The 14,933-nt window shown below is 36.3% G+C and overlaps 1 protein-coding gene across 3 annotated transcripts in view; it reads left to right on the top strand.

The window, feature by feature from the left end:
- The window catches only part of znf385a (zinc finger protein 385A), a 102,071-nt gene that overhangs the window by 59,106 nt on the left and 28,032 nt on the right, over positions 1 to 14,933 (top strand). For 2 of the 3 annotated variants that reach the window (XM_052106383.1, XM_052106385.1), the window contains exons 3-4: positions 4,130 to 4,240; positions 14,452 to 14,623. In XM_052106383.1, the coding sequence (XP_051962343.1) occupies positions 4,130 to 4,240; positions 14,452 to 14,623 (283 nt within the window). Of the gene's footprint in view, positions 1 to 274; positions 828 to 4,129; positions 4,241 to 14,451; positions 14,624 to 14,933 lie in introns of those variants that run through there. The other variant, XM_052106384.1, reaches the window with a different exon arrangement.

Genomic DNA, 14,933 nt, shown 5'->3' with positions numbered 1-14,933 from the left:
TTCTTCAGATCGGTCTTAATAGCAGCAAGATATAAATCACAAGGCTTAAATGATTTAAGATATTTTTGATTTTAAGTTTTAATAATTGAGGCCCAATTGCAGATATATTGGTTCCACATGAGTTTTAGAGGTATGTGACTAGAGAATAGTCATGACGGGGGAGCCGAAGGAGGGGTGAATTCTGCAGCTTGTGCATAAGTGCTTTTGATAGAATGAGGGAGTGGAGGGAAAATTTGGGGAGTGAGAAAGAGAAAGGATGAAGAGAAAATAGAAGGGAGTGCATGACATTCTCAGTGCATCTGGGCAAAATCAGTGACTATGTAAGACAGAGAGAAGAAGGAGATCGGTTGAAAGACGGCATTTATTATAGAAAAAAGAAAAAAAAAAGAAAGAAAATGAATACAGAACATCCAACCAGGAATCTAGTCTTGGCTTGCTGTAAAGTGTCAGGATGGAGGAATGGAAGGAAGGAAGATGACATTTTGCAGTGGAGAGTGAGAAACTAACCCCCAATGGCAAGAGTTTCAGTGTAACAGCTGACTGTGGAAAAGACGAACAGAGGAATTCAGAGGACATCAATTAATCATCCAGATCGGTGCATCCAATGCAATAGCCCAAGAGTTGTTATTGGACCTTGAACAGTGTACACAAGTGTGTTTGTGTGCATGTTCACGTGAGCGTGGGAGAATCAGGGGGAGTGCTGAGACAACGAGGATCCCCTCTGGATGAGGGACACACTTGCACAAACCCTGCCACACACAAACACCAGCTTCCTTACGGGGAAACCAATGCAGCTGAGAGATCCAGGCGGTGTTGAGGATATGAAGGTGAGTGTGCCTTGCAGCTATGAGGAGCTCAGGCAGGTAACAAAGCAAGGTGCTTTTCTCTGTGCCTCAAGCACGAATGGCAGAGACTTGCATCTGCTTCAAAGGATGTTTTATCTGACTTGGCACCTTCTTTGCTGGGAATCTTCTGTGCATTTCTGACTTGTCAAAATAAATGGGACTGAGGCTCTTTTCTGTGTTCCACAAAAGACAGAAAATTCATATAGGTTTGGAAAAACATTAGGATGGGTTAATTAGGACAGAATTTTTATTTTGGTGTGAACTATCCTTTAATTTGGTGCTTTTTTAACCTTAGAAACTTGTGACACTGTTTTAACATGTTTTATGGGAATGTTTCCTTAAAGGGTTCATTTAATAGTCTGGGCTTTTTACAATATAAAGTATCTGGCTATTTTTGCTATGTTTATCAGTTTGTGGGATGTGGTTAACTTTTTGAGAAGCAGAGGGAGGTCATATGACAGATACTGTGCTTTGCTTGCCAACTAGATTAATATAACATCCAATGTTATTTGCTCACAATACGCATAGACATTGTATCAGCCCAAACCATAAAGATACAACAGCATGCTGTCAATAAAAGATCAGCAATTCTTCACATACTAACCTTTAGTGCCTCTTCCAGTTGGTTTCATGATTAGTGGTTTTATTAGTTGACCTTGTGTTCATAAAGCTGCATCATAACATCATATGAGTTGAAAGAAATTAATTGGTATAGTCATGAGCCACGTTGTCTCTCGTCTAAATCTGAAGAATAAATATTTAGCACCAAAACAGCAGAATGGCACTTCAATGCAATGCTATTTTTACTTTATATCGCAGCACAATGGACACCCAAGATTTTGGTCTGATGACACATTTTGACTTCAAACTTGTGTATGCTATGAAATCTTAATTAGAAGGGCATTGTGAGTTGGGACTTAAAAAGTGCTGTCGCAGCGTTAAAAAAAGACACAAGCCTTTCATACTAATCTCTTTCTTATGAGAGGCCTTCACAAAGCTTTGATCCCCCCCCCCCCCCTCCCATTTCCTGGCCTAGACTGTTAGTACTGCCAGTTATATCTGTTGATGTGTTCTTGCTGGAGGTGTTTTGATTACCCAGCTAACTGCCAGCTTCACTTAATCCTCTGGAGATTCATGAAGGCAAAGCCATAGAACAACATCATTGTGGCTATTCCAGTGCAGACTTTCTACATGCACAATTGCATCAGGGCCCTCGACGGTTACTGCAGAGTTTTTCGGCCCCGTCTTAATACAGATAAGAGGGGAAAATTTGAGGAAGTCCAGTCCAAGGCTCGCTTTCCCACTGATGCTGTGCACTGTCAATATTTTTCACATCTCAACCCTCGGTGTATTTACTTCCAGCAGGGGGGTTGCCTGGATACGATCTGTGTGCAGATTTTCTAAATATTTTTTGTTTGACTAAGAGAATATTCATTTCAGCCTATTCCCCCTTTTCCCAGCCAAGAGAGGATGTTGCAGACTGGCCTGCCATAATCTATTCTTCTGAGGAGTAATTCTGAAAGATCAATATTATTTTTGAGAGGTTGAACATTATGTTTGCATTAAGTAACTATTTTGAAAGTTTGTAAGAATATTTTGTACCATAGTCAGTTCCTCTATGTTAGTTAAAAACAAAACAAAATATTATTTTATGATAGTCAAATGTTTGCCAAGAAGAAAATCTTCTCCATTCTATTGTGTCTAAATTTGTTACATGGATGTTTCAGCCAAAAAATTTTATTCTTTCATCCTTTACTCACACTTAAGTTTTATTGTATTGAAAGAAAAAAAAGATGAATTGAAAATGAATGGTGACTGAGACTAAAATATGCCATAACATGTAATTTTGTGTCTGAAGGCAGAAAAAAATGAGTACTGTTTTGGACAACATGAGGGTGAGTTATTTATATAATTTTATGGTGAACTATCTCTTAAACAATACAGATTAGCGAACTGTTTGTATCGTCTGAACATGGCACACCAAAACACTCAATAAATAAAAAACAATTATATTAAAGAGAAAATTAACTTGTGTTAAAATAATTGGTGGGAATGCTATGATAATGCAGAACACTGAATGCAGACCACAATTCACCAAATAATGTATGGACTACAACCATCAGACTTTGTGCTTTAAGCTCCTCATAAACAGAGGCTTAGCTATTGGCGCTATTTAAAGCCTGATTCCTCACATGTTGGTGACTGATCTAAACCCCTCTTTTACACTGCAAAGGTGTCACAGTAGCTCATCTAAAGTGTCATAAATACCAAGAAAAGCTAATTGCATTTTTAGTTGTAAAAAATGCCATACCATCAACAGAAATGTTTATTTTATTAGCCCTACTCCTTAACCCCAAACCTAGACCTAACCATCAGTGGGGGTAAAAATTTAATTTTAAAGTGGAAATGATACCTCTGAATCACGTTAACTATCGTTTATGTGAACCACGTAACTTTCTGGTTTCCTTTGAAACCGAACCCATGTCTCGGAGATTGTTCATGCAACGTGCAACACATTTGAATTGATGCATAAATGCCTGATGGAGGATGCTGCTTGTCAGTAATTCATCAGAATGTGGTTGATTTCAGGGTACATGAACATTATGGAGCAGCATGCTGATTTCCTGTGTGATCATGTTGTTTCAGTTGGGTATTGCTGGTCTCGAAATCTGACTAGTTGAAAGTGCCCAAAACCCCTTTAAACCAGCAAATAGTCCTGCCCCACAAGACTGGTAGACCAGCTAAGAACAGCAAATCAGCTTAGGCTTGGTTTAAGATGTTTTTAGCAGGGTGATTAATAGGATATTATGTTATGAATTCTTAGTTACAGGAGTGTTGATAGTTCTGATAGATCATATTTATGTACAGTAAATAGTTTTTATCATTTTCAGTCCAAGACAAATAGGCTACACTTATAAATGTTTTGTTATGCAGTCTAATAGCTTATTTAGCTATGATCTGGAGTAACGTCGTAGGTATCTAAGGTATCGGTAAGTAATTACATTGTCTTTTTTTTTATTAGCAAAGCCATTGATATTTTGGAACTGTAGCTGTACAAGAGATGAACTACTCACCCAGACTTGATCTCACAGATGTCCTGACATTTTGCACCACATGGCTACCAGTTGCCATGTTCTACTTCCACTGTACTGGCATCTAGACCTCTCCATCAACATGATTAATGACCTTGTCTGCCTAATGGGAGTTGGGAAATGTGGACCAGAGTTTAGTTTCACTCATCCTTTTTCTTTTCCCTTTCCCTTTTCCTCTCTTTCTGTATTCAGATGGATCCTGTTCAGAAGGCAGTAATCAACCACACCTTTGGAGTGCCATTGATCAAAACCAAACGACCAATAATCTCTTGTAACGTCTGCCAGATCCGATTCAATTCAGAGGTACGGAGCTGACATGAACTGTTTGACTTCATGAATGTTCTGCTTGGTATCTTAATCAAATGGCTTTTTGTTGTTGTTAAAGGGGTAGTTCACTTAAAAATTTTAATTCTTCCAACATTTACTCTCCCTCAAGTTGTTCCAAACTTATATGACTTTCTTCTGTGTAGCATAAATTGAGATGTCAGGCAAAATTTACAGTCACCTTTACTTTCATTGCATTTCATTTTTTCCATACCATGAACATGAATGGTGAAAAAAAAGAAGAAGAAAAAAAAGATACTGGTTTGGAAAAACATGAGGAAGTGTAAACGAATAACATTTTCAGATGACCTATACTTTTAATGTTTAAAGACATAATTTGTACATAGCTCTTTTACTTTTATATTTATTTTGGGTGTTAAAATTAGGCTGCTGATATCCTGTGCATACTTTGCTTTCTAGTCCGGAAATAGCCAATGGCAAATCCTCTTTGAAGTACTATATCCGCATAGCATGTCAAAGTGGCAGCTTACAGTACAGCAAGAAGTGTTTTTCTTTCTATGATTTTAAAGAGTTTTTAAATAAAATTCCACTTGAAATAGAGTGTGAATTAATGCCTTGAGCATACAGAGAATATCAGCCAGGAATAGCATAATAAATTCATTTAATTCCAAAACTCCATCCTACAAAAACAACGTTCATTTTTTCCATGTTAAACTTACCACAACTTACTTCTTTTATTGCATGATCCCTATCGTGCATTTTGTCATTCCAATATTTTTCACACATCAATAAAAGCAATTATTTTGGTTGTTTATGCACCAAATAGCTGCTACGCTCATTGAGGGAAACTTCAGCCTAAACTATTCTGGGTTGAATTCAGTTGCAGCTGTGACAGACACTGTGACATGTATGAGATTAGTAACAGAGCAGGACCTGGGAGTGCCCCACTAGCCTACACTATTTTTACTGACAAGAACTGTAATCATGGGCAGAAAGTGGCTTTCTTGGTGTGAGCCTGTAATAGCAGGCTTACACTCAAGCAGATGCATGGCCCTCTTAAAAACCCAGTCGTAGACAATAAAAGACAAGGAGAAGATGGAGAGGACAAGCCTGCCTGTGGAGACCTGCAAAAGTAGCTGTTTGAGACAATACAGCAATTCTGTAAAACAGCTGGTCTTAAAGGGATAGTTCACCCAAAAATGAATATTCTGTCATCATTTCTTTGAAAATTATGGAACACAAAAGAAGATGTTCGGCAGAATATTAGTCAGCATTCACTGTATGTAGTTAGGAAACTAACAGTCAGCCTAACATCTCCTTTTTTTTCCACGAAAAAGAAAGTCAAACAGGATTGGAACATGAGGGTTAGAGCATTTACATTTTTGTATGATCTTTTTGAAAGTTTCAATTGAAGTTATGTAAAGCAATTATTTCTTCATCATCTGTGTGGCTTTGCTTTGGTGTACGTGCCCAAGACATGGTTTGTTATTTGATCTATAAATTCCATATCCCAGTGTGTCATCCAAAGAAGCCCTTTTGTTTACAGTCCTGTTCATGACCCTCAAGTTAAACAAGCTTTGACACATGTACGAGTGTGCTTGTAAATACTAATGGATGCTGTCCAATAAAACCATAAGCAGCTGACCTTTGATTGGCCAACTCTGACACCAGCACCTGCCCTGGATTGTAAAACACACAAAAAATGTCAACACCCCTGTTTTTGCAATGTCTTCTTGCCTGCCATCATTGCATTTCATGACACACATAGACATAAACACACTTGTGACGCACATACACAACCATCCATCCAGATCACATACCTACAAACACATTCTTTTGTCATTAACCTGACAATTTAAAGGGATAGTTCACCCAAAAATACAATTCTGTCATCATTTACTCACCCTCATTTTGTCACAAACCCATATGGCTTCCGTGTAACACAAAAGGAGATGTAAGTATGTTAGCAGCAGTCAACACTTACATTGCATCTTTTTGTGAAAGTGAATGTTGACCAAGTCTAAAAATCTCCTTTTGTGTTCCACAGAAAAATTAAAGTCATATGAATTTAAATCAACATAAGGGTAATTAAATGGGAACTAATTTACTTGTTTTTTTTAAAATGGCATGCATCAAATGTGTAAAACATCAAAGTCAGCAGTGACTGAGAGATCTAAAAATTGCACGTTCTGATGGCTTATTAGACATTGTGCTGCATCTTTCATGTATTGTTGCACTGAAAATTATTCAACTGTGTTAGGAGACTGAATTAAACAATGCCATATTTCATTAAATAGTTAAACAGAGCAATGAAGGTACTTTCGCTTCCCCTACTAAATCCTGAATGAAGCAGTGCATTTGTTACTTGAAAATATCTAATCCCTGCCTCCCTGCCATCATCATTTCACGCTCCATTATGGATTCATGGATTCCTAACCCCCGTTGTCAAAAACCGAGCACATTTTTTGTGGAAAAAGCAGAGTATTAGCTGCCAGCATAAATTATGTTATGCATTCAACAAACAAGGAGCTTGCAGCCGTGTTATGCTGTGCTGTCGCAGGCAGCATGTGTCCCAGTGTCCCTTCTGCTCTAGCGCAAGATGAAGGAATAACCTTGCCACGCTGCAGAAGTGATGTCACTATATTGTGTCACCGCTGCTGCAGGACAGGGTTGAATGCGCATCCCTCCCCCTCCCCAGAGCTGCAGTAGCCCTCCACTTTCACAATTTCCATCATTCACTGGCTGGCTTTCCATCACTAGGGCAAATTAACCTTCCATGTGTGGTGTTGAGCCCGGAATGACCAGCGCTGTCAATCTTCTTTGTGTAATGCGTTCTCATTTTACTGTGGAAAAATAGAATGCAATGTCATTTAGCTTGCAAATCTTTATTAAATCACACAACGTTATTGGTTAGAGATCTTCGTATGGCATTTTATAAAACAGTTGTATCTTCTGGCATATTTAAAATGTAAATCTTGCCAATCAGATTGTATTTCAGGTGCATTGCGTAGCCAATGTCATAGAAGTTGTCAAACAAACATGTATTCTAAAGCCATAAGCAGGGACCATGCTTTCCAATGATTTTACAATGGGATTTTTTTTATTTATTTTTTTTTTTATTAAATTAAGGTGCATCATTAAAGGGGTCAGACAATAACAGAATAATCGTTGCATGTAAAAATCCCATCATCACACAGAAGTAACTCGCAACATCAACAAAAAATAACCTCTGTTCATTCGACATCATTACTTTGTACACAAGTTCGTCATTGAGATCCATAGTGGACAGTTTGCAGGGGATAAATCCAATTTATTTCCCCATCTTTTTAAGATAAGGTCAATGGCATTTTTCTATTCTATTTTGCCATTACATTAAAGGAATAGTTCACCCCAATATTCTGTCATATTACTCAATTTCATGTCAAATTACTTTTTTTTTTTCTCAAAAAGGAGATTCTTAATGAAAATTGCAGTCTTTTCAAAACAATGGCAGTGGATAGTGCCTCTCTTTAAAACTTAAAAAGGGACCCAAAGTATTATAAAAGTTGTCCAAGTGACTCATGCATCATATTCCAAGACTTCTGAAGGCATACAATCCCAAATGTTATTTTTTGTGAAAATATTTATGTCCGTTGGGCATTTTAGTGCATGAGAGAAGCTTGTTAAGTGTGTCCCACGCACCTGCCCATGACCATGACTGTGAGACTGTTGGTGGTTTTCATTTTGTTGTGGTAACTGTATTTATGTTTTCGTATGTTACGTTCCATATTGTGGTTCTATGAGATGAGGACCATCTGGACTCTTCATGACGTGTCCTAATTTGTCCTTGGAAAAGTGTTCTCACTTTGTTTTTTTCCATCTTTGTGCTTTGAAGATTTCATCTTGTGCTCTCAAATCCAACTCATATATATTATGTAAAACGCTGCCATTTGGGCAATATTCTATAGATATTGAGCACTTCATTCTTATTGGCACATCATGGATTTGGCTTAGTGCTTGATTTGTATTCATATTAATGGCTGAAGTATTCATCACACATACTATATGCACTCTTGTAAGTCACTTCATTAGGAAATTCACCAATTCACCTGAATGCAGTTTTAAACATAAAACAGTCATCCACTTAATTTTCACAAAGATTTAAACTTGCGACCAAAATGGATGATACATATTTTTAAAGGATTTAGTGACTTATTAGTCACAAAATCATACAGACTGCCACTCTCAGACTGTTGCAAAAGTGTACTTGGAATCACCCATATTGACATCTCTCTAACTCATGGTTATAACTACCACTATAGACTGCTCTGAGACTGATGATTGCATATGGTTATGGTATGAACTATGTTTTTAATTTGTTCTTGTCCATTCTAGCAGCTTTACATTCATCCACTCATATTTCTTGTCCTGACATTCAAATGTTATATTTTATGTTGTGTGTGTAACATTTCCATGGTGCTCTGAATCTTTTTCTCATTCCTCCTTGATCCCAGAGATCTGTGCTCTCTTGGCTCTTTGTTTTTCGCCTCCTTATTGTCCCTCATTCTGATCTCAGTATTTTAGACAGACAGGTCCAAACCCCTAAAGGCCTTGATTATAGACCACCAACTAGATTAGGCTCTGTCATCACCAATTACAACCCACAACCTGCCACCAGAGACAGGGAAGACCAGCCTAAAGCCATTCCCTCACTTCAAATGTTCCCCAGCTGCCTCTGTGGTTGGTTTGAGTATTTCTGTATCTGCTGATCTGCTGGAATTTTCACACAGAATATATGCCTTAGATAGCGGGGATAGGCTCTAGCAAGCCCCTATGACCCTACATAGGATAAGCGGGCATAGCAAGTGGATGGATGGATTGATGTATCACCAGCAAAATCAGTACAAATATATCATGAATATTTGATGTATATTGCCCACCCCTATCTTTTTTAATGGTGTGAGAGTCTAAGCCCTGGATGACACTCTGGCATGGCTCTCTTGGTCCAGCTCCCAGTGTCTACAGCAACTGTTGTCAATTCATTCTCAGTTTCACACGGCAGATAATCCAGTCACTTAATAATCATCATGGTTGCCTTGATGGGATGCATTCCGAGGCCAGGGCTGTTTTGGGCTCTGGGAAGACACTGCTGGGTGATCGGTTTGAAGTGTGCATGTGGAGATACGTGTTATGCAGCGCCTCCCAGCATGTACATTTCAAACAGATCACCCAGCTGCCTGCTCCCCTGTAATGAGGATGCAGACTATAGGCGACAGCTCCTGTATGAGCATTTCTGGAAATATCTCATCATGTGTTCCTACTAGCGGTCGAGTCAAAAACTTGATGGATGACTGTACCAGATTGTGCCACATGAGAGAAATGGAATTGTTTATGCAGATTAGAGCTTCACAATAGTCAGCTGTTTTGTGTTTTTCTTAGCTTGATTCAATCAAGCTGTTGTTTGTACACTGGCCACTGAGGCAGCTAAATTTATCCTTTCGCTCCTCAATGGTCTCATTTTCAAATGGAAATCTTTGACTCTATTTTTTACAAATAAACATTAATGATGAGAATATGAAAAAGGCCTGAAATTCTTTGAAGTGACTGCGAGAATCTAAATAATTTCAATTATAAAATTACTATTAACTTTATTATGTCAGCTATTTTGTATGCATATTAATGCTGTATTTTAACATTTAGATCATGGCTCTCCCCCTAAAATTCTTTCTAGATAGTTTTCTATTTGCAAGCAAATCCCTGAATGAGAGATTTGGTTATACTGTCCTCTTCTGTCCTCTCGTTGCACTGTGAGTGAGATAATTTTTTTCCCCTTTCAATTCCATCATTGTTGTTTTTGTTTGTTTGTTTAGTGTTGTGTAAGTAGAATTAATAATAAAAAATAAATAAATAAAACAAAAGAAAAAGGAAAATTGTTAAAATTGAAAGTAGATTATCTGGTCTGGGCTGTTTTGTTATTTTTTGTTGTTGTTATCTTTTGTCATGTTGGTGAGGTCATCTAATTTGTACATTTTGTTATTATTATAAGAATGGGGTAGGAGTTTATAAGATTTTTTTTTTCTTCTTCCTACTCCTGTTCTTTTTGTCATGGAAAGTATTTTTGTTGTGTTTGTTGGATTTGTTAAATTGCTGTTGTGGCATTTCGTGTTGCATTACCATGAAAAGAGAATTCATAAATAAATGAAAAATTAAAATGAAATTATATTGCTTTGTTTGATAAAATATAACAGCATTTCTTGAGCATATGTGCTAACTGATGCACCATGACTCTGACTAATGTTTAAAATAATGATCTGAACTCCTCTTTGTATCTCAACCACCCATTATCTGACACATAAATAAGGCAACAACAGCCATAAAAACATCCCCCTGTTTATAAACTATAATCTCAAAAGCTCAAAAGCTTTCTCAAATCAATAATCGCTATAAAATTATCGCGATATAGGATTATATCATCAACCCCCCTGCCGACGGTCTGTGAATATTTTTGCTTTATTGATTTACATTTTTTACAAAGTAAATAAATTAGGGCTGTCGATTTAACGCGTTAATTCAGTGCGATTAATTTGACAAAAAATAACGCGTAAAGAAAATTAACGCAATTAATCGCACTTCCCCCAGACCATAATAAGGAAGAGTCCTGATAAATGCAAGCTTGTATTACCACCTGTTTACTCCAGAGGACAGTAAGTGAAATTTCAGATGTATGAGCAACACACAGTTTATACGGTGAAGAAAACACTTCAGTAGGCAGAACAACACAAGCATGCGTAACGTTCTTGCGTTCAAAATACTTGAAGAAGCACAAATGCGAACTAAGGGATCTCAAGATGTGTTTAAAGATTGAGTGTTAAACTGTATTTAACTTGACACAGTGACCTAAACATTTTATGTTTATGATGCAATGCAACCGAGACACTACACAAGCATGTCTGATGCAGGGTGTGGCTGGATTGAGATGGTGCAAAATTTTAAAATTTTCCATAAATATTTCATCACGAATAAAATCAAATAAATTTCCTTCAAACTTATTTATAAGTACTACCTCACTAATTATTTTCTTGTAGAGAGATTTATTGTGATGTCGATATATTCTGTACATTTTGTGGTCTGCAGGCGGAAAAAATGTTTTATTTATTTTGGAGTTGTCCCTACTCAACTTGTTTTTGGTCTGATTTCTGCAAGATTATTAGAGATCATATCATTCCCAGCTTTCAACTTTGTTTTGAAGATGTTTTATTCTGTTTTTTTTTTTTAGCTTAGACATAAGGACTCTTCATAAGGAATATTATTTGATTAATGTTATTGTTGGCAAAGTTTAGTATTCATAAATGTAAGTATGGTGGTTATAAACCATTAGTTTAAATTTTTAATTCAGAGGTTCGGCAATACCTAAGAACAATTTACAATTTGAGTAACAAGAAAGCTATAAAGTGTATTGAAATATGTAAACAATATAATATTTTTATTAAACTGTTTATTTATTTACTTTACTTTTTGTTGTTGTTTGTTTTAATATACCTCTTGGCTCTAGATTTTTATTAAAGTTTTGTAAGCATTAATAAAAAAATATATATAAAAATGTCTGGTGCAGGTGTAAATTGACGGGTTCTTAAACAAGCCCTCATAATAAATCTCCAACTGACTGACAAATTCACTTGCGAAATGGATTGTTGTGAACTGTATGCCAATGATTGACTTATGATCACTAATATGGTAATAAACAATGCATTGTATTCTAAAGCCACTTTTTGTATCGTCTTATCAATGATTAACTCTTCTGCCACTAGAATGTAATGCATTTAAATTATCTGAATATTTTTTATTAATATATATATATATATATATATATATATATATATATATATATATATATATATATATATATATATATATATATATATATATATATATATATATATATATATATATATATATATATATATATATATATATATATATATATATAATTTTTAATATTTAAAGATAACTATGTGTAATTATATATTGATATAAATATGTATAATCATTATATATTGAATTATTGTTATATGAGGGGCTTTCTCAGCAAATATTTGTATATGCGATTAATTGCGATTAATTAATCGGGACACCGTGTAATTAATTCGATTAAACATTTTAATCGATTGACAGCCCTAAAATAAATGTATTGAAACAAAACAAGACAAAAACATGAGACATTTCTAAATTCAAATCAAATGGCACTTTAATCTAAATGAAAAAAGCAATTAAAATAATAAAGTGATTAAAAAATTATATGTAACTACCTCTCCAAATCCAAACATTTACCATCTCCAACAGCACCATTTTCAATCACACAAGCATCCGTCAACAACAACAGGTGGAAAATTACTAATAGCCTACAGATTAAGAACTTAAGACAATTATAAATGTAAACATAATTAAAATCATAATGATAAAGCCTAATAAATTTCCCTTGTATTCCCAATATAATGCTGCCAAATATGTGTTCTTATTGAATTTGTGTTTGTATTGTGGTTTGTTAATACAGTTAATGCTGTCTAAAGAAAATAAAATAGAACTCAATTTTAGGTTCAAGGTGAATGTGTCTTGTATTGCTTTATGATTTAATTACTTTCGTATTTGTTTATTTGATACAAAGATATACATTACTAAACATGCAGAATTGTGTTCACAATGCATTCTAACCGCAAACTGGTCCATGGAAAGAAAGCGAACTAAACTCACAGCACCTCCTGAGATGATCAGAGATCCTTTGCAGCATTCTGATAGACAACATTATTCTTGCAAACAGTTTTCAGAAGAATTAAACAGACAAAAAAGAGTGTTAACTCTTTACATGCTCTTGTTCAATGAGACAGGCTCACGCTACATGCCTACATGTGTGTGTTCCACAAGTTATGCTCATACTGCACACCTCTGAACAAACTGCGAATCAGACACAAGCATTGACCACTTTTCTTTTGTCTGTTCTTGAAAATATAATACAGTGTGTTTCTTCAAGCATGTGTTTTGTGACTGACAGCATTTCTTGTCATGTGTCACTCCGAGACATCTTATAGGTCACCTGCCTGTTGCGGGTAGATTAGCAAAAATACTCGCTCATGGAATACATTTGTACGAGGAGCTTACGAACTGGATTCAGGCTCATCACATTTATCTGGTGCCACTGTTTCATATATTTGCCGTTTTCCCAGGTCCATGGTTTTGACATTTGCCGATATTGTCAATCATCGTCTATCAATTGAGTGTTGCAATCGGCATCGGGATCTTCCGATAACATCGTCTTATCGCCCAACCCTAATACTGTAGGAACATTCTTTGTAAACCTAACATTGTGCTATTGAATGATAGTTTTGAATCTTGCATTTAAAGAAAAATGTATATGGTTTGCAGGAGTCACTGCTGTGAAAATGTTTCAACACTTCGTCTCTACTTACAAACTAATGGCTATTTCTGCATCTGAAATGAAACTCAGCAATGGAAGAAATTGCATGAATTAACTTTAAAATAGTGGTAAATGGAGTTTTTGGATATTGCATATACAAGGAATAAAATTACGTAATTATTTGAGAAGAAATGTATCCCTGAACAGCTGAAATCCACAATATATTTGGTACATGCATGAGTGTGTGTGTAAATACAAAGGTATGTGTGTATGTGATATAGTGTTTATGTTCATATGTGTATGCTGTGATAACTCTATGGAGGTGGGTTAGAGCAGGCTTAATTTAGACTTTTTTGCTGTATTGCATCTTTACACAGAATTTTAAGCAGGCACAGAGCAGGATTAACTCAGCTGTGTAAAGACGTCTTAAGATATGTGAATGTGTTATCTATCAATATTGCAGAATAGTACTTTGTCAAACTAAAAATGTTGGAAAAATTTATCGAAATTTAATCACAAGAAATGAAGAAGAAAAAAAGACCACAGAGACAAGGATTAGATGGTGCAGGCTAGTCAAGCAACATTCCTTTGGATCAGTTCTCCCTTCACATGTAAAGCAGACTGAGCCACACAATCACAGGATGCACATGCCGTATGAAGCCAAAGTCTTGAGACAAGTATATAGAGATAAAGAGGTTCAAATCTTCCCAACCTGATTCTGTGATTATACTTGTTGTGTACAGATTAAGTCCCAGCGTGTCTCTTTTGGATTTGGAAAGATGCTGTCATAGAATGTTAAACAGTATTGTAACACTCTCTTTTGTCCCTGTGCTCTTTACAGAGTCAGGCAGAAGCCCACTACAAGGGGAACCGCCATGCTAGGAGAGTCAAAGGTATCGAGACCTCTAAGAGCCGCCCACAAGAGAGTGAAAAACCTCCTCCTGGGCCCGTCTCTTCTCCTTCACCTACAGGACCCCTGCAGGCCAGATCAGACACTGACCCCAGCAAAGCAGGTAAGAGCTTGTCACTTGTAATTATAAACACAACATACTGTACTGCATTCAATCATGTTTCTAGGCAGCACTCTTTACTCAATTCTCCTAGAAACTCTCAAAACATGTGCAATTCAAGAACAATGTTAATTCTCCCTATGAGTCAAAACTAGGACATAAAAAGACCACCAAATTTTCAGTCTTCTCTAAGTGTGTGGTCTGACCTCAGTTTTCATGAAGCAGCCAATCGAACATTCCCATCGCTGAAGGTCTGGGGTCTGTCACAGGGCAATTAGAGAGAGATACAAAGACAACATCCCTCATGCCCAGC

This window comes from Xyrauchen texanus, chromosome 35 (assembly GCF_025860055.1).
Source record: "Xyrauchen texanus isolate HMW12.3.18 chromosome 35, RBS_HiC_50CHRs, whole genome shotgun sequence".
Lineage (NCBI taxonomy): Eukaryota > Metazoa > Chordata > Actinopteri > Cypriniformes > Catostomidae > Xyrauchen > Xyrauchen texanus.
Note: the sequence above shows the minus strand (reverse complement) of the source record. Positions and strands in the feature narration are given on the sequence as shown.